Source organism: Mandrillus leucophaeus, unplaced genomic scaffold (genome assembly GCF_000951045.1).
Source record: "Mandrillus leucophaeus isolate KB7577 unplaced genomic scaffold, Mleu.le_1.0 Scaffold329, whole genome shotgun sequence".
NCBI lineage: Eukaryota > Metazoa > Chordata > Mammalia > Primates > Cercopithecidae > Mandrillus > Mandrillus leucophaeus.
In genome coordinates, this window is record NW_012103465.1 from 133,033 (window position 1) to 151,683 (window position 18,651).

General features: G+C 39.4%; 1 protein-coding gene across 1 annotated transcript in view; it reads left to right on the forward strand.

Moving 5' to 3' along the window:
* Positions 1-18,651, forward strand: part of SMARCA2 (SWI/SNF related, matrix associated, actin dependent regulator of chromatin, subfamily a, member 2) — a 189,089-nt gene that overhangs the window by 60,220 nt on the left and 110,218 nt on the right. Inside the window, exons 11-18 of the mRNA XM_011988407.1 lie at positions 4,066-4,119; positions 6,845-6,975; positions 7,199-7,256; positions 9,925-10,025; positions 11,335-11,482; positions 15,521-15,684; positions 17,004-17,070; positions 17,735-17,845. Coding sequence (XP_011843797.1) covers positions 4,066-4,119; positions 6,845-6,975; positions 7,199-7,256; positions 9,925-10,025; positions 11,335-11,482; positions 15,521-15,684; positions 17,004-17,070; positions 17,735-17,845 — 834 coding nt within the window. The remainder of the gene's footprint in view (positions 1-4,065; positions 4,120-6,844; positions 6,976-7,198; positions 7,257-9,924; positions 10,026-11,334; positions 11,483-15,520; positions 15,685-17,003; positions 17,071-17,734; positions 17,846-18,651) is intronic.

Here is an 18,651-nt window from a genome sequence, read left to right on the forward strand (position 1 = left end):
GGTTTCCAGCGAAACAGAATGAGTCCTTCAGATACCAGCACATTTGAATGTTGTTTCAGTATATTATAATAACACCCACTGGGGGATAAAGTACATTCATTTTATAATAGAGATTGTAAAATATTTGATTTAAAACTGTTTCTTTATGTAATGAGGCTGTTTATAGCCTATGTTATAGTAATCTAAATAAAATGGCCTACTGAAGTCTTCTATTGAGTTCAGCTTACACGGGATTTTCATGTTTAGAGATTTCTTTCCTTCCTCAGCCCTGTTGTTGATTACTTTTTATACCTTCTGCAAGGAAGATGGGTAGCCGTGCACATACCTTTGTTTGTGAACATTGCTAAATGGAAGATACGAATTGACATTGGCCTTGGAAATTGGGAACACACACTGTCTTTAGTTTGAGTAATTTTGAGTTATGAGTAATCTTTAGTTATGAATAATTCCTATCATGTCCCCTTACATGATTAGGTTAATTATACTCCTCCCTTCCTACATAAGCATAATTAGTTCTAAACTCTTTTTGCATGTAGGAAGAAGCTGGTACAAAGTTTCTTGTTCAGTGTTTTGTTTTGTTTTCAATCAATGGAAATAAGTGCCGGCATCAACCGTTAATATTGATAGCATGCGTTTGCAATTACACGATGCAGATAACTACATATGAAAATGTCTCAGGTGGCAGAAGACACTGTAGCAGCTGCTGCATCCACACCAGGACATTTCCTCAGGTGCTTAGAGACTGTCCGAAGTCAGCTCAAACAGTAGACCGATCACAAGCTTTTGGGTGTTAATTTTGAACCAAAAAAAGGGACAGTTGTGTTTGTTTTGCTTTGTTTTTTCTAGTTTTGAGGCACAGCATGAGGTTGATGTGAGTACATGGGCTTATGAAAGCGCACCAACCAGGAATGTTATCAAACTGAAGGAATCCAAAGTATGATGGGAGAAATTGACATCTTTTGCCATAGAGTAGACTGCCACCTGGCCTCTATCTCTTAGAATAACATGGCAGAATTGGGTTCAAGGACAGGGCATGCTTGCGAGGGAAGTCACACTGAGCACCAATTCAATGGCTAATTGTGTAAGTGCTCTTAACTATTTTATGACTCGCAAATGTATTGGCACCTATTTATGATAATAATAATTTAATGAGCATATGCTAAGTGGAAAGCATTGCTCTTTGTGCTTTCATTCATTCCTTCAATCACCAAATGTTTATTCAGTGCCTTTTAAATGCCCTTGTAGGTGTGGGAATGCATCAGTGAACGAAACAGACAAAAATCCCTGACCTCATAGGCTTATGAAGCAGTTTTCAGGAAATGCTACAGCCAGTCTTAATTATAGACATAAAAGAATAGTCCTTGGACTATGGTTGACCCTTGTACAATGTGGAGATTGAGGCTGGCAGCATATATATTAATTGTGACACTGGATTGTACATGTTGAAACAGTGACCAGTCCTGCAGAAGCCCTAGGATATAGGTACTGTTTGTTACCATTCCTGTTTTATGCAAGAGGGAACTAAGACGCAAAGAGAAAATGATTTGCTCAAGATCATACAACTAAGGTCTCTTGCACTTAATTACGGAGAGCTAAGATTCAAACACAGTTTGTCTAATTCCAGAACTCAACTGTCTTAAATCTAATATTACTCTGTCTCTCAGATTCGATACCTAATAGAATTTTAAAAAATAGTTTGGGGGATTTTAAGTAATGGAAGGGCCTGACTATGAGACAGTTTTTAGATAACAATCTAGCTAGTCTATAGTATATTCATAGGAAAGTATCCTTTAGAATAGTTTTGATTATATTAATATATGATGCTTCAAGCTTTTTAATGTACTATTCATTGAAATGGTGATCCAATTCCACTTGCTAGATATTTGAAATTGGCTTATTCATTGTCTCATTTGATTTTCTTTGTTGGCCAAATTTGTAGCTTATTTCTGATTTGTATGGAAAGAATGGTGGGATTAATTGACTTTCCCCCATTAATTAAAATAGTCCCCTGAGTATAGATTCTGAGAATTCCAAAAATGGAACCTTCAGTGACTGGTAGCAGGGATGGTTTCTTTTCTGAATAAAGGGGTTCTGTTATTGTTCTCTGTGTCACTAGCATAGATGTAGAGCCTGATGCTCTTCGAAGCTGATCATTTCTTTTGAGCTTATAAGTATTTTCGCTCTGGGGTGACAAAAATAGAAATTTAATTTCTTGGAAAATCATAACCAAAGGGAGTATTTTATTTCCTACTGTTTGGTAGAAGCTGCATTTTTTTAATGTCTTGTGCTTTGGCATACATACATACATGTATTTTTGGTAAGAAAATTGCATTGTAAAAGAACTTCAGAAATTTCAAATGCTGATGGAACTGCCTTTCTTCACTATGAATAAAAGTGGATTTTAAACTTTAAGTGTTTTCTTAAAAGCTATTTTGTCAAAAGACAGTTGAGTTATTTTCTAGAAGGCAAAAACGTATTATATAATCGATATCTTAAGTAAACAAAGTTGAGTTCATATTGATTGTGTATCATCATTTTTTATTTTTAATTAACTGAAGAGCCCAAGGGAGGAAAGCTCATTTTCTCAAGCATCTTGGCAAAGGAAATGACTAAAGTTTTTTTTTTTTTTCTCGTTATACTATGCAGAAATAATACAGCTTTCCAGCAGTAACTTTAAAATAGGGATTCTATAGAGGTGATTTTAAAGATTTCACTTGTCAGAGAGGTTATCATAAGTGGAAGAAATTTTACATTATTTTACGTATATTACAGATGAGACTTGCTTGGATATGTACAAGATATGACATAATCTTTTTTTTTTCCTTTTTTTTTTTTTTTTTTTTGAGACGGAGTCTCACTATGTCACCCAGACTGGAGTGCAGTGGGAGTGCAGTGGTGCGGTCTTGGCTCACTGCAAGCTCCGCCTCCTCGGTTCATGTCATTCTCCTGCCTCAGCCTCTTGAGTAGCTGGGACTACAGGCACCTGCTACCACGCCCAGCTAATTTTTTGTATTTTTAGTAGAGATGGGGTTTCACTGTGTTAACCAGGATGGTCTCGATCTCCTGACCTTGTAATCCGCCCACCTTGGCCTCCCAAAGTGCTGGGATTACAGGCATGAGCCACCGTACCTGGCTGATATGACATATTCTTAACTTTTCATTTAGGTTGTTTTTGAGGCACATAGAAGTTAATGGACTAAGATATTGGGATATGTAAGAAATGGTAGATAACAGAATTCTTCATGAGACAACAGTATCTGCATCAAATTTTCCCATATACACATGGTAGAAATACTATATATTATGAAAGAAATTTAGGTGGAACTAAAAACATCCAGGGAACTCATAAGGTTTTATATTATGTTTTTATGCCCATGGAGTGGTTCATAGCTTATTCTTTTTATTAAGAATCCTATTTTATTTTATTTTTATTATTTCAACTTTTATTTTAGATTCAGGGGATACATGTGCAAGTTTATTACCTGGGTATATTGCGTGATGCTGAGGTTTGTGTTACAGTTGATCCTGTCACCCAGGTAGAGATCATCGTACCCAATAATTAGTTTTTCAACTCTTGCCCCACTCCCTCCTTCCCCCCTCTAGCAGTCCCCAGTGTCTATTGTTGCTATCAGAGCTTATTCTTGATGGACAGTTTTAGAATGTTGTTCTTCATTGCTGAAGAAAACTTGCTTAGGGGATAGGAAAGTTGAGCTAATTATGTCGGGATTTGTCTTCACACTCCCAAACATAAGAAGAACATTTCAGATTCTGACCACTGTCTTGATGCTGCCCTATCTTAAGCTCTTTGGGTCCCTGAAGACACAATCTACAAATCTCTAGTGTGCTGGTCTCAGATCATATCTGGCTTTAAGTGACTCTCTACAAGTTGCTCATAAAATACATGTTTTGTCTCAGCAAAGAGAAATGAACATAAAAGGCATTAACACTTAAGCTCTGTTAGATAATAATGGGGTAACAATGAAATTCTATTACATACCAGAGAGTTACCAGGAAGTCCTGTACCCCATCGTCTTGGTTACATATAACATTTTTGTTGTTTTGCAGAAGGCTGAAGAGAATGCAGAGGGTGGGGAGTCTGCCCTGGGACCGGATGGAGAGGTAAGGGATTGTCATCCTTTCCACTGTGTTCTGCTGAACGGAGTCCGTGCCAGATACATACTATTTTTTCTTACTCTGCTATTTATTTTAAGTAAAAATAGTAATACATTAGCATAGTAGAACAGTAGAATGATACAAAAGGGATACAGTGAAAAATAATCTACTTGCATGTCAGACTGTCAATCAACTGATATTAAATATATTGCATACTGTTTCAGAATTTTTTGTGCACAATAATCATATATTTACAAATATATAGGGCGTGTAAGAATCTTAAATGATTCTCTAATTATCTTGCCCAGTAAATGATACAGAAGCATAACATAGGACCCAGTTTCTCTAGTTTATTATTAGTTTGAAATCATAAAAATATATAAACTAAAGAAGTCACATATTTGGTTAACTTATTTTTGACATTTTTAATAGGCTTGCCGTATAGCTTCTATATGTATATTCATCAGCCTAGTCCTAAAATTCATTTCCTAGTAGTTCTAGTATTCTCCTGAATTATGAGGATACCATTTATTTATTGGATTTTTTTTCTGAAGAATTTAAGGTTCCCTGCCGGCGATTCACAGTGAGGAGGCACACTCCCCGAGCAGGATGGGAAGGGAGTTTGTTTCAAATGATCTTCATTTTGTCTCATAAATTCTGATAAACCTACTTGGCAGATCGGAGTGGGTGGGAGGTTGCCACTTCCCATTCTGGTATCGCTCTGCACACAGTTGTATTGTGAACTCAAACAGCAGAGATGCAGAAAAAAAGATTGAACCACTATTCTATGCAGAAACCTCTTGAACAATAAATGTTACTTAACCACTATAATCCATCACAAGGAAAGAAAGGATCAGGATAAATGTCTGATATGTAAGAAACTCCGTGGGCTGTTATGAGAAAAGAATACTGTATATTAGAGCACTTAGAAACAACTCTAATTTGCAAAAGCCCGGCCTTACCTAAGTATGCCTCCCATTGGTCTACAATTAAGCACACAGGGAGAGATTTAACATGTTAGCTTAATAGTGTTCTTACGTCTTACTGTCTGTTGGGAAAATTAGCTACTGATCTTGGGCTTGTGACATACATCTTTTTTTCTTTTAGTCTTAACACATGTGTCCTGTTTGCTAAGGCTTGCAACGTGGACATCTTGCTCTGTTTTGAAATAATGTTCTTATTATTATGCTCTTCTGTTCTCATTCAGTGCTTTTGCCAAGGTTCTAATTCTATCTACAGTGATTTCCAATTTTCTTAGAGGCATGACATTAGCACAAAAACAAGCTATATTATAATGGTTCATGATAACAGAATATGATTTTTCCAAGGGAAATGATAGCAAATTGTAGATTTTCTTCTTTATCTCTTGAGTATATAGATGACCTTTTACATTAATGAGGAAGAAGTGTCATGTTGGCATGCAAAGTAATGATGTTCAAAACCATTGCTTTAGCACACACAAAAGAGAAAAACGACAACCTAGAGTAAGCCTTTTCTCTTTTTAAGGTTATTTTTGTGGATAATTGCTAATATATTGTTTCTTATGCTGACAGTGCTTTGTTGAGGGTGTAAGGGGAAAGAACCTTTGGCTATGTGTTTTTTGTTTTGTTTTGTTTTTTGGTCATTTCCTATAAGATATGGAAGATAAACTATAGCATACTGTAGGTTATCCTATCATTTCTGCTTAACCAATTGAAAGGAATTTAGGAAAAATTTTGGAATTCTTGAATTGTCTAAAAATTCAATTTTATTACTTTTCAGGAGATAGATAACTTGAACCACTCACAAATCAAACATTTCCAAATAAACATTTTACTTAGGGATCTGCTTCTAGAAGTACAGGTCACCCTGTAACCAGGAGCAGTCATTCGCTACTGATTATATTCAAGTGTGATTCTTGTGTTCCTTGGATATAGTAGTCTAGTAATGAACTTTAGCTTAATCTTGATCAATTTGCCAGATTTCAGAGGAGCAGAACTTTTTTCTTTGTCACACTCAAAGATACCAATAGTTGGGTTAGATACCTGGGGGGTTAGTTTTGGAAAAAGGACACCGGTTCTGCAGAGACCAAACCAGCCACTCATGAGACGACATGGGTTATAATACCTTTTCTGTTTTTCATTCTCTGTGAAACCATGACTTTGCAGTAGTTGTTATCTGGAAAGTGTTAGTTGAGGAATCGGGGGTTGTTAGTTACAAATGACCGAAATCAACTCTGCCTGATTTAAATACAAAGGGAATATATTGATAGGATACCGGGCAACTCATCAGATCTCCAGGGTTTCTGAAGAACCTGACTCAGGGCTATCCCCAATATTATGCTCTACAACTGGTCCAGTGAGGACAGGCTGTGGTTGGGAGCGGGCAGAAGCTTGATAGAGCCATTACCACTTTCCAGGCATTGTTGCTACTGTGGTCTGCCCTGCACCAGTGTACCTGTTGGTTTCCACACCCTGGCACTTCTAGCTCCTAACTCACAGCCTTGGTGATGTATCTGGTTGCTGGAGGTGAGGTTTGTGCCTGTATCTTAGCTGCCAGGGAGGCAGCATTTTCAGTTTTTTTAGTGGGAGGTAGCCTCTCGCCTCCCACCAAAACTCATTAGGTAGTGAAATTTCCAAACACAGAATAAGGTTTCAGATGCTGGGCAGCAAAAAATGCTGAGACACATCCAGTAAAGAACTGGGAGAAGGTCTTAACATCAAGCCATGACATGATTTTCTCTCCTTTGTAGCCCATAGATGAGAGCAGCCAGATGAGTGACCTCCCTGTCAAAGTGACTCACACAGAAACCGGCAAGGTTCTGTTCGGACCAGAAGCACCCAAAGCAAGTCAGCTGGACGCCTGGCTGGAAATGAATCCTGGGTAAGGCATGAAAGCAGCATTCACGGTGTTCTTTTAGCTTTTTAGATTTTGGTAATCTTGTACAATCTCGAAACTAAAACTACACAGCCTTTGCTGAGATGGTTGAAGTTGTTATTTGGATTTGTCTTTTATACATAGAATGTGCTATTAAGTCATGTGTGTCTTTATTGTTTGAGAATTTAAAAAACTAAGCCCCCTCCTCTTCCTCACTCTTTTTCCTTAGTTATGAAGTTGCCCCTAGATCCGACAGTGAAGAGAGTGATTCTGATTACGAGGAGGAGGTATGTATGTATCTCTGTTTGGGGTTTATTGGTTTGAAAGTAGTCGGAGGAAGAAACTTCTTCCTGCATGTAAGCCCGGGCCTTGTGTCCTTCTATCGATTCTTCCTCCTGGATTGGCCTTTGAGTGACAGCTGGGGCTAAGGATTTACAAATGCTTTGATGGTGTATGCCTAGAGGTACAGTGATCTCTTGGGAGGCCCCGGCTAATGGGGAAACTTGGCACGTTCTAAATTCACTTGTAACCAAGAAAAGAGAAGCTGGCATTAACTTGGAGATGGTGAAGTGGTCTTTTGGGGGAGAATTGGAGATGGATTACTTTGGGAAAGGCCATGCCATACCTCTAAGTGGTTCACACTGAGAATTAGCTGCCAAAAAGTTCTGAAGTCCTTCAGACCTTAGAGTCTATTTGCAATTCAGAGTCTGGAAACTTGGACAAAAAAGGGCAACATGGGCTTGGTTTAATGAGTTTATTGATCCTCTTGATTTCTCTCCAAATGTGATTCTTGTTTGAATTCCTTAAATATACTTGTTACCCAAAGAGAAGCGCTCAGTTCTCTTGGAAGGAATACTTAGTATAACTAGAACCTAAAATGGGAATCTTGGATACTTTTAATAGAAATTGAGAAATATAAAATATTCGTTAAGTCAGCTACAAAATGTTTAATGTCATAATTAAGAATAGAAGTATTAAAAGAAGTTTTGATCTCCTTTATTAGGGCATTGTTAATATATATTAGTTAATATATAATAAGTCATTAGATCCGATATTTTTGAGAGTGCCGTAGTATAGGTGCCAAGGACCAGGTAAAGCATCCTTACCTGTAATAGCTGACCAGGATCTCAAGACTATGGCTGTTTTCCTTCTATTTGTAGACTTGTGTTTTCCAAATTACTCTTCCATGAGCACTTAATGCTTTTGTAAAAAGGAAGAATAATAAAAGTTACATTATATTCATATATAATATATATGATGCATATATATTCATATATATATTATTCATATATAATGTATGATCATTAAAAAGCAAACACGATAGGGCATGGTGACTCATGCCTGTAATCCCAGCATTTTGAGAAGCTGAGGTGGGAGAACTGCTTGAGTCCGGGAGTTCAAGACCAGCTGGGGCAACATGGTGAAACCCTGTTTCTACAAAAAATACAAAAATCAGCAGGGTGTGGTGATGCATGCCTGCAGTTCCAGCTACTCAGGAGGCTGAGGTAAGAGGATGGCTTGAGCGCTGGCAGAGGCTGCAGTGAGCTGAGGTCACGCAACTGCACTCCAGCCTGGGTGACAGAGCAAGATCCTGTTTTTTTTTTTTTAAAAAAAGCAAATACTTTTTGGGGGATGCTATTTTTTCCCCCAGCTACTCTATCTCTAAGATATTTAAAGGTGGTTTGTTTACTTGGATGAATGGGCTTATAAATGACCTACTGAAAGAAACTTCTCTTTGAGTTAAGAGAGCCAGAGAGGGCAGAGATAAGATAAAGTAGGCCGCCTAGCCAGCAGGTGCCAACCTGAGAATGACGGGCACAGACAGCCCTTGTCCCTGGGCCCATCGCATGGGTCTGCTGCAGGTGAGCCTGAGTGACATGTGGAGAGTCATGTCCCCTCTCAGCATTTTATTTCCTGGCCTGGAAGATGAAGGAGTTGTGCCAATGTGTTAGCTTACTCCCTGCTTCTAAACTGCTATCGTAAGGTTTGATTTTTCTCCTTGATAGTATGTCAGTTCATACTTTGTCATTTAAGATTTATGGAAAAGCATGGTTCTCTTTAAACCCGCTTTTCAAGGAAATTCTACTGGATTGTCTGGAAAGATTTAGCCTTCTACACCAGTTTAGTAGTGGACAGAATGGACATTTATTTAGCGATGCTTTCAAATGGGTCAGCTGGATGTAGTACTCAGTTGAGAAGGGAGAGGTATTGAATCCTTTGCCAAGTTATTGAGAGTTTTTAGTCTCAGTACTCTGTGATGTGTGATGTGTGATGTGAATCAGCCACAGAAAGCAGTGTGCTTGCAAGATCCAGGTCCTCTACAGTGGACGTGTATGGGGCCATCCAAGTCCCATGGGCGTTATCAGAGAGAGTGGATTTTTTTGTTTTGTTTTATGTTTTGTTTTGTTTGGAGACAGAGTTTCACTCTTGTTGCCCAGGCTGGAGTGCAGTGGTGTGATCTTGGCTCACTGCAACCTCTGCCTCCTGGGTTCGAACGATTCTCCTGCCTCAGCCTCCCAAGTAGCTGGGATTACAGGCATGAGCCGCTGCGCCCAGCAGAGTGTTTGTATGAGAAGGAGGATCCTAATATCTCTACAATATGGCTTTAGAGAGAATGCTACTGAGTGAGAGCAGACATGCTCTACAGGACTCTGATAACCAAATAATGATAAATATTTATGTTTCTGGCATGATGTTTACATACTCATTCTTGGGGGCAAGGGTTCTAGGGGATTCTCAGAGAGTTTCCTTCATTCTCTCATTCATGATTTCAACAGCAATGGAATGGGGGTATTGCCTCACTTAAGTAGATGTAAAATTTACTTCCTCCCTGAATTTTATGATCTTACTTCATTTGTGAAGTTGAATACTAGTTCATGTCTTTTCAGAAAATGTCAATCATAGAGATTTCCTTGTTAAAATATAATTTCCTCCCAATCTTTGTTCCTTCTCCAGGACGAGGAAGAAGAGTCCAGTAGGCAGGAAACCGAAGAGAAAATACTCCTGGATCCAAATAGCGAAGAAGTTTCTGAGAAGGATGCTAAGCAGATCATTGAGTGTGTATTGAGTTTTTCCCTTGGAAATGCATTGCCTGAGGATGATGCTTCATGAATTTTCTTTTAGGAAATTTTGTTTAAGGAAGGCAACTAACTTCACACCTACACTCTGCTTGAAACTGCTCTTAGAGGTCACCACGGAGTTCTGGGTTCCCAGGTCTCGGGGTTTCATGTTGATTCTCCCTCCTTCCCTCCCTTCCTCCCTTCCTTCCTTCCCTTTCTTCCTCACTTCCTCTTCTCTCTCCTTAATCCCCTCCTCCAGCTCAGGCTCACTCCTGAGCGTCACACCTGTTGTCTGCACTTCAATCCGAGACTGAACTAATGAGACTTACCTCCCTAACTGGCTGCTTCGCTCCCTTTCCTGCCTCCCTTAATGACATCGGCACTCTCCCTGAAACCCAAGTGAGAGACACCATTCCTGTCTTCCTCCTGCTGCCATTGCCAAGTTGACCACCAACTCCCGCCCAGTCCCTGGACCCTCTCCAACCTTCCGAGTGTCCTGGCTCTGTGTCTCATCCATTCCTGTGGGCCCTCTACATCAAGGGTTTGCACATTTCTTTGCTTGTATAGCTCGACTATGAAAAGAAAACTGTTGTGAAACAATATACAAAAGAGAAAATTTTAAAAGATGAGGTATTTTAAGTACCAGAAATAGACATCCTCATACTCTTCCCTTTTATTTGCTGGCTGTGTGCCCCACTTCAGGGACTCTTCCTCTTACCAGTCTGCCCTGATCCTTCACTGAAGGCGTTAAGAATCCCCCTCAGTGGTTCCTCATTGCCTATGGAATAACAGACTAGCTCATGAACAAGACACAGAAGATAGAAGCCTGCGTTTCCTCCTTCCTACCCCTTTAATGTTGGGTTGCCCTCTCCCCCTGCCCTCCCAGCTTTAGCCAGTGTTCTGTGAACAGGATTTATCTTTGTATTTAACAGTCTAGGACGACTTCATCAGCAAAATGTTCAACTGCAGGTGTAGGTTTCTGGTTCCTATCTGTCTTTTGGGTCAAGGGGACCTGCATTTGAATCCTGGTTTCACTACCTTTTATGGGATTCAAACAAATGAAGTAACCTCTGTAAGCCTCAGGTTCTCCACCTGCATAAAATGGGGATGATCATCATCATGCCTTTTATGCTTGCTTTTTGTGAGGATTACAGATAGTGTATATTAACTGCATGGCAAGTAGTGGTTGATAAATAAAACACACTTATTGCAGCTATTTTAGGTTCTCAAATCATTTTTTGAGTGAAGTAAAACAACACATGCACACACATGTCTGTGTGTGATTCTCCACTTTTTCCTTTCCCAGGACAGCTAAGCAAGACGTGGATGATGAATACAGCATGCAGTACAGTGCCAGGGGCTCCCAGTCCTACTACACCGTGGCTCATGCCATCTCGGAGAGGGTGGAGAAACAGTCCGCCCTCCTCATTAACGGAACCCTAAAGCATTACCAGGTAATTGGCGTGGTTTGTGTTTCCTTGGCAAGTTGTAACCATTTGCCTAATTTTGATTGAAGTATGTCATGCACATGTTAACTAAGGGCTTTTGATGACGAGACATTTTAGGCCACATCACTTATAATACTGAGATTCCTTTCATTGTGCCTGTAATTCTTCTTTTAGAGTACTCCATGTTACTATCTTTACTAGGGCATGCCATACCCATTTTCTCTTTTATGCTTTTGGGATGTATTTTAAGTGATCTCTGCAAAATGGGAAACCCAGCCACATTCTATTAAACTGGAGAACATCCACGCCTCATCTTGAAGCAGATGAAGTATTTCTTTAAAATCTGTAGGTGTGGCTGTGGTTTTATGCCATGGATTCAACCCGCCTAGGAGTAGCTGTCTACTACATTTATGCTTTTTCTTAAGACACAATAGGCCAGGCGAGGTGGCTCATTCCTGTAATCCCCATCACCTTGGGAGGCTGAGGTAGGTGGATCACTTGAGGTCAGGAGTTCGAGACTTGCCTGGCCAACATGGTGAAACCCTGTCTCTACTAAAAATACAAAAATTAGCCGGGTGTGATGGCACACGTCTGTAATCCCGGCTACTCCAGAGACTGAGGCAGGAGAATCGCTTGAGCCTGGGAGGCGGAGGTTGCAGTGAGCCAAGATCATGCCACCGCACTCCAGCCTGGGTGACAAAGTGGAATTCATCTAAAAAAAGAAAAAAAAAAAAAGATACAATAAAATTGTGAGCATCTGTGCTTTGATTAAAAATTAGGCCAATGTTTTTTTTGACCTGTAATTGAGGCTAATTCCTGTGTTCTACCTTCTACCACTTTGTGATGTTTCCCAAAGTGTGTTCCATGAGACATTTGTTCTATGAATTGCTCCTTAAAAATTAAAAAAAAGAGACCAGGCGTGGTAGCTCACATCTGTAATCCTAGCACTTTGGGAGGCTGAAGCAGGCGGAGTATGAGGTCAGGAGATGGAGACCACCCTGGCTAACACGGTGAAACCCCATCTCTACTAAAAACAAAAAAAAATTAGCCAGGCGTGGTGGTGGGCGCCTGTAGTCCCAGCTACTCAGCCTCAGCCTCAGGAAGCTGAGGCAGGAGAATGGCATGAGCCTGGGAGCGCAGCTTGCAGTGAGCCAAGATAGCGCCACTGCACTCCAGCCTGGGTGACAGTGAGACTCTGTCTCAGAAAAAAAAAAAAATTAAAAAAAAGAAGTTTATGGCCAAATATTGTAACTAAGATTAACATATAAATTACTGTTTCTAAATTGAATACTTGTGAATGAGTCGATAGTCTCATTATTGATAATAGGCATAACCCTGGACTGTCCCTTGACAACAACCAGATATGGTCACTCTGGCAGTGACACCTCCTGTTAATTCACATGCCCATCAGCACACTTAGGACTCTGTGGAAATCAACGTGTAACCATAATGCACATTAGCATCCTGCAGGAAAATCACTTATTTAACATTGTTTAACTTTGTATTTCCCAAACTACTTTGACTACCAAGCCCTATTTTTATATCACCAATTAACATCCTGTAAGACTAGCATCTTCTAGAATATACTTTAGGAAGTGTACTTGTTGGTATCAGGTCCTCTCCACTCTTAACACTTGGCACTGTGTCCGCTGCCCTTCCATAGGAGTGCAGAATACAATGACTGCGAGTACAGTACTGCCTTGATTTGGGCTAAAGCACTAGCAGTTTTTACCTACCATTGCTTTTACATCATCAGTGCAGATGTCAACACAGTAAAAATGACAAGTGATGCCTTAGTATTGTCGTTCAAATCATTTTGACCTTGTAGATCTCCTGCCAAGGTCTTGGGGGCCCCCTGAGAATCCCTGGAGCACATTCTGAGGACCACTGCTCTGGCCTTAGTAAGGTCGTGTGTTCTCCAAAGACCATGTCATAGTCATGAGATCCAAAGCAGGTTTCATCTTATTTGGCCTACCTGACATAGATGTTAACCCACAGCATGCTCTAATAAAACTTTTGTGTATCTGTATATGGGAGATCCATCTTTTGAATTATTTGTAAATAACTTTTAATGCCACATGGATTTTCTTCTGTCATCCAACACCCTTCTAAGCACTCTTCATCACTCTCTTTTCAAAGCCAGCTTCTACTTCCATATGTGAGTTTTATGCCTCTGTGTTGCTGAGCTGCTATACATTCCCTGAACATGCCTTGCAGTGTCTCTCTGGGTTTATATCTCATAAAGTGCCTTCTTCCTGGAATCTTGACTAGCCATATCTGCCTGATGAGATCTCACAAACCAGTTCAAGTTGTGGCTCAAAGCCTTCCCTGATCATTCTCTCCATAAGTAAGCTTTCTACCTCCTTGCTTCTTGACAGGTTTTTGTGTCATTAATATTTATTTAACCTTGACATGGCTGAGGTCTTCCTGCTACTCCTAGAGAGCCACATAAGCTTGGTTTAACATGTGATCCTCCCCCTGGCCAATTCTGCCAGTTTCCAGCCTGAGAAAACCTAAATTACTTCCCACAATTTTTGTGAATTTCTGGTCTCCTCTGTTGCTAGTTTCTGCTTCTGTTTTGTATTGAATTAGCGCAAATGCAAAATTCAGCCCTTTATCAATTTTCACTTAAAAAAAAATTCATCCTACAGAGTATCCAAAATGTTTCTGGTATTTAGTTGACTTTTCTAAAGGTCTAGTGGTTTCAGGGACACATTGCAGGCAGACAGCTTCTCCTGTCTACCACTGTTTGTTTTACAATAATTTCCACTGTTTCCCTCTATCTTTTGCCCATTCTCTTGGAGGGTCTTCCTGTTTCTCTACTTACCTCTTGGTGTTGCTGTATTTCTGCAGAAACCTTTAGGATGACTTTGGAATCTTGCATGGTACAAAGTATCTCAAGTGCCTTATGGAAGTATTGCTTCAAACCAATGTAGTGTCTCCCTAAGAAAAATTCTTGTCAATACAGTTTTATATGTATACATATACATTGGCACTGTCAACCACTTTTTGGTATATGTGTATATGTGCCTCATTCATTGTTTTCTCTTTGATTTGAGCTTCCGAAGGGAGGCATGCATCTTACAGACCTTCGTATCTATCTGCTACAGCTCCTTGCATGGCCCCTTGCACAGAATAGTCGTTTAATAAATATTTTAAATAAACTAATTACTTGCTTTGTTCTTACATAAAAAATTAACATTTCCCTAAGCATAACATCATTAGCAAGCTGAATTGACTTTAGCAAATATATATATAATTGATCCTATCATTTAAATCCAGCATCTGTGGTATGATGGTGGAAGGGAATTGTTGATTGGGGGATGGAGGTTTAACAACTTTTTATTTTCACCCAACCTTACTTGTGTACTTAACGTGGGGAATCTCTGGTGCAGTGTTTTTTTACTTCAGAAATACGTCGAGCGTGTTTCCAGTCACCAGCTTCATGTGCAGCCTTTGGGGAGTATTCACATTGCAAAGTTTGCATGTGCTGCCTGGGAACTTTCTCCCTGCCAGGAAGAGAAATGTCCTCCTGTGGTCCCAGCAGAGTGTCCCTGGCTTCCTGGTCACTCCGCCTTCTCACTGAGGGGACCTCACCCTGGGGGTAGCCTTTTCATTACCAAAAAGGCTGTTTCTAATAATCTGTGATCTGTGTGCCAAATCTACCTTCACATTGGCTTTTTATTCTTGGACTGGTTGGATTAGATTTTGGTTTGGGCTTTTTTCATTTATAGTAATTCTAGAATGTCATATACTGTGAAATACTAAGTATGGATGAGCGGCAAAGCTGCTTTAAAACTCACCAGTATGCTACAGCCCATCATTTCTAAATCTGATTAACACTCAGCACCTGCCAAGCAGCGGGAATGATTACAGGCTCATATTTTACATTCTTTTTGCATTGGTGCTTCCCCCATTTTCCTACTGTGGGAGACCCAACATATAGCACTGAGGAGTTAAGAAGTCACAGCCTCGCTTGAGTTGTATTAGTATTAATTACCTGTGCAGATCTTGGATAATTGAAGCAATTACTCTTCATTTCAGCTCCAGGGCCTGGAATGGATGGTTTCCCTGTATAATAACAATTTGAACGGAATCTTAGCTGATGAAATGGGGCTAGGAAAGACCATACAGACCATTGCACTCATCACTTATCTGATGGAGCACAAAAGACTCAATGGCCCCTATCTCATCATTGTTCCCCTTTCGTAAGTAAAGTCATTTATTCCACAGTCATCGTTCTGTATGTTGATTAGTAGCTTATCCTTGTTTTTTACTTAAGACAGAATTGTAGCATGTAGTCACCTAAATCCAGATTACCAAGAGTATGTAATCTGGATTTAGGTTTTAATTTCCGACCCCTCCCCATCCTAGCCTGTTTGATTGGCCTTTTAAGCAGGGGACCAAGTGATTTTATCAGCCATTAGCATTACAGGTCTATACAGCCTGAACACTGCATAGTGAGTCTTGCTCATCATTATTCCTTAAGTGGCTCACAAAGGGGAAAGTTTGTGTGTGTGTGTGTGTGTGGGTGTGTGAGGTTTCTTTGATTTTTTCCTTATTCCATTTCCAAAAGATTATATATTCTTAAATCTTCCTTTTAAAGCGGAATAGAAATCAAAAGCACAACTATGAATTTTGCATTAAAATAACCTTAGTATGTGCACTGAGGTTATGTTTCAATGAGTTTGCTGCTTAGTAAGGACAGGCCTTTGCTGTTCACCATTACGTTCCCAGTGCCTCACCCACTGGGTATTTCTTAGAAGGTCCTAAGTGGACACTACTGAGTGAGGGCATAATGATTCACACGCACCCTCCCTGGGAGTTCAGTGTGTCTGCCTGTGGGTGTTAGGTTGCAGCTTTATTCACCGAGCTCTTGTTATAGATCTCAATGCTGATAGGAACTTGGACCTTCGGTAAGAAGAAGGATTCTATTAATATTATTGTGTTTTCTTTGAATTTTTTCTAATGAAGACTATTTGCAGTCCTTTTTGTATGAATTATCTGTATCTATAATATTTAGGCATCTTTTGCATTTAATCTATATTTTGCACGTTCTGAATCATATATACAGTGACACTTTCAGGCCTTTAAAAAAAGTCATTCAATATTTCTTCCCCTGTTCCCTCTTGACAGATTTATTTTATGTTTTCATGTGGTTTTGTAATTTCTTTTTCCTGACTCAACTTTTTTCTGAACTTATATGACTGTTTGTGAAGACTCCTAAAATTATTCTGGCAATTGCTCTTTTTAAATACCGTATTACAGTTTAGTTTTTTGCTCTCTATATATTCTCTGGTTTTTTTCTTACAAGATTTTTTTTATGAACCACAAACTTGTCATGTTTTGTGACAGTTTATTTTGAACTTATCTCTTATTTCCACACCTTTAAAATATGTTGTTGAGATATGTTATATTCTGTAGCCCCTTTCAAGGTGAGGCCTGAAAATGAATAAGAACATCTTTTTAACCATTGATTTTTATACAAATGTCTTTTTTCTGTGTATTTTTTTTTGTTGTTCCATAGGACTCTATCTAACTGGACATATGAATTTGACAAATGGGCTCCTTCTGTGGTGAAAATTTCTTACAAGGTTTGGAATGCTGTATTTATATATAAATGTGGAAAAGCAAAAAATAGACCGTATTTTCTTCATTCCATATGCACATCTGTGAACTGTATTTGGTTGTAAAGTTTTGTCATGTACATCATGTACTAAACCGTGAGAGTTAATCATCCCAAGAAGATTACTGTAATAAACCATAATTACTTTCAGATAGTGAAATCCAGAAGAAAATTGTTAATTATCATATTGCAAGGTTTCTGATGAGAGTAATACAAATGACAAATATCACACATTCTGCGTGCTGCTGACTGGCTCGCTGTGGGCTGCTACTGTGCCGACTGTTCCTGCAAAGTCAGGCAGTTACCCGGGTACCCGGGCTGCCTGCTGTACTTTCTCAAAAGAACTGGAGCCTTTCAGCAGAGCAGTGGGTTCTCTACTACCACAAAGTCACTGTCATTTCTCTTTGCCCTCCCGCTGTCTTTGGTGGGAAAACCTTTCTAAAAAAGATCTGAAAAGGGTCAAGACGTGTAATTTAGCCAAAACTTCCTCGTGTATAATAGATCAGTCTATGAGAATGTGTGTCTGTGCATTCTTCAGTCACATGTCTGGGCATCATTAAGCTATGAATAGTGAGAAATAACACACATATACGTCCATAGGATCATGCATATACTTTTTTCTTTCCATTCAGGGTACTCCTGCCATGCGTCGCTCCCTTGTCCCCCAGCTACGGAGTGGCAAATTCAATGTCCTCTTGACTACTTATGAGTATATTATAAAAGACAAGCACATTCTTGCAAAGGTATGTTTCTAAAAAATTATTTTCTCTCTAATTATGGACCATCACACTGGAATGTGAAGTATTGCCCAAATCAATAGTATAATTAGATCCTTAGATGGCTTGTCCCTTTCTTTATTTTTTAAAAATTTTGTCAGAGTTTGATGTATTTAGGTCATGGATTTGATTTCATGCATGCTATTTGTGTGTGTGTGTGTGTGTGTGTGTGTGTGTGTGTGTGTGTATGGTTGATCCTGGAATGGCTCTTGACTGTCCTCTCAGAGTTGATGAGTTTACATCTCTTAAAAAAATTCACCTGGTTGCTTCTGCAACTCTTTTCTCTCCAACAGCTTTGAACATTCTCGGGAGAGAAATCATTGTTTTTGTTGCCCTGAGATATTGTCAGTGTAACTTCATTCCTCTTGTGCCTTTGTTTCTCCAAAGATGAGCCAGACACCTCTGCATATGGTCTCCACCATATGAACGTTTATCCAAGCATTGGCTTTTGTGGTAGTCTTGTTTCAGGTTTTTCCTGGTGAAATAATAGACTATCATTGTTGGAATTACTCAAGGCTGTTTCTGTGACTGTTTATTTGAAACTGAGAAAGAGGTGTTTCTGTGACTTACGTGTCTCCTAATTTGTGTGTCCTAAGTTGTTCCTCAGCCACAAAGTAGAAATTTTTACCCCCATTTATATCATCTTGTCTTCTAGTACATTCATGTAGAAAGATGGAAGTACTCTCTCTCATGGAACAAATAATGAAAACTCATTTTTTTTCTCTTTAGTAATTTTTTTTTTACCCCATGATGTTTTGAAAGCACTATAATCT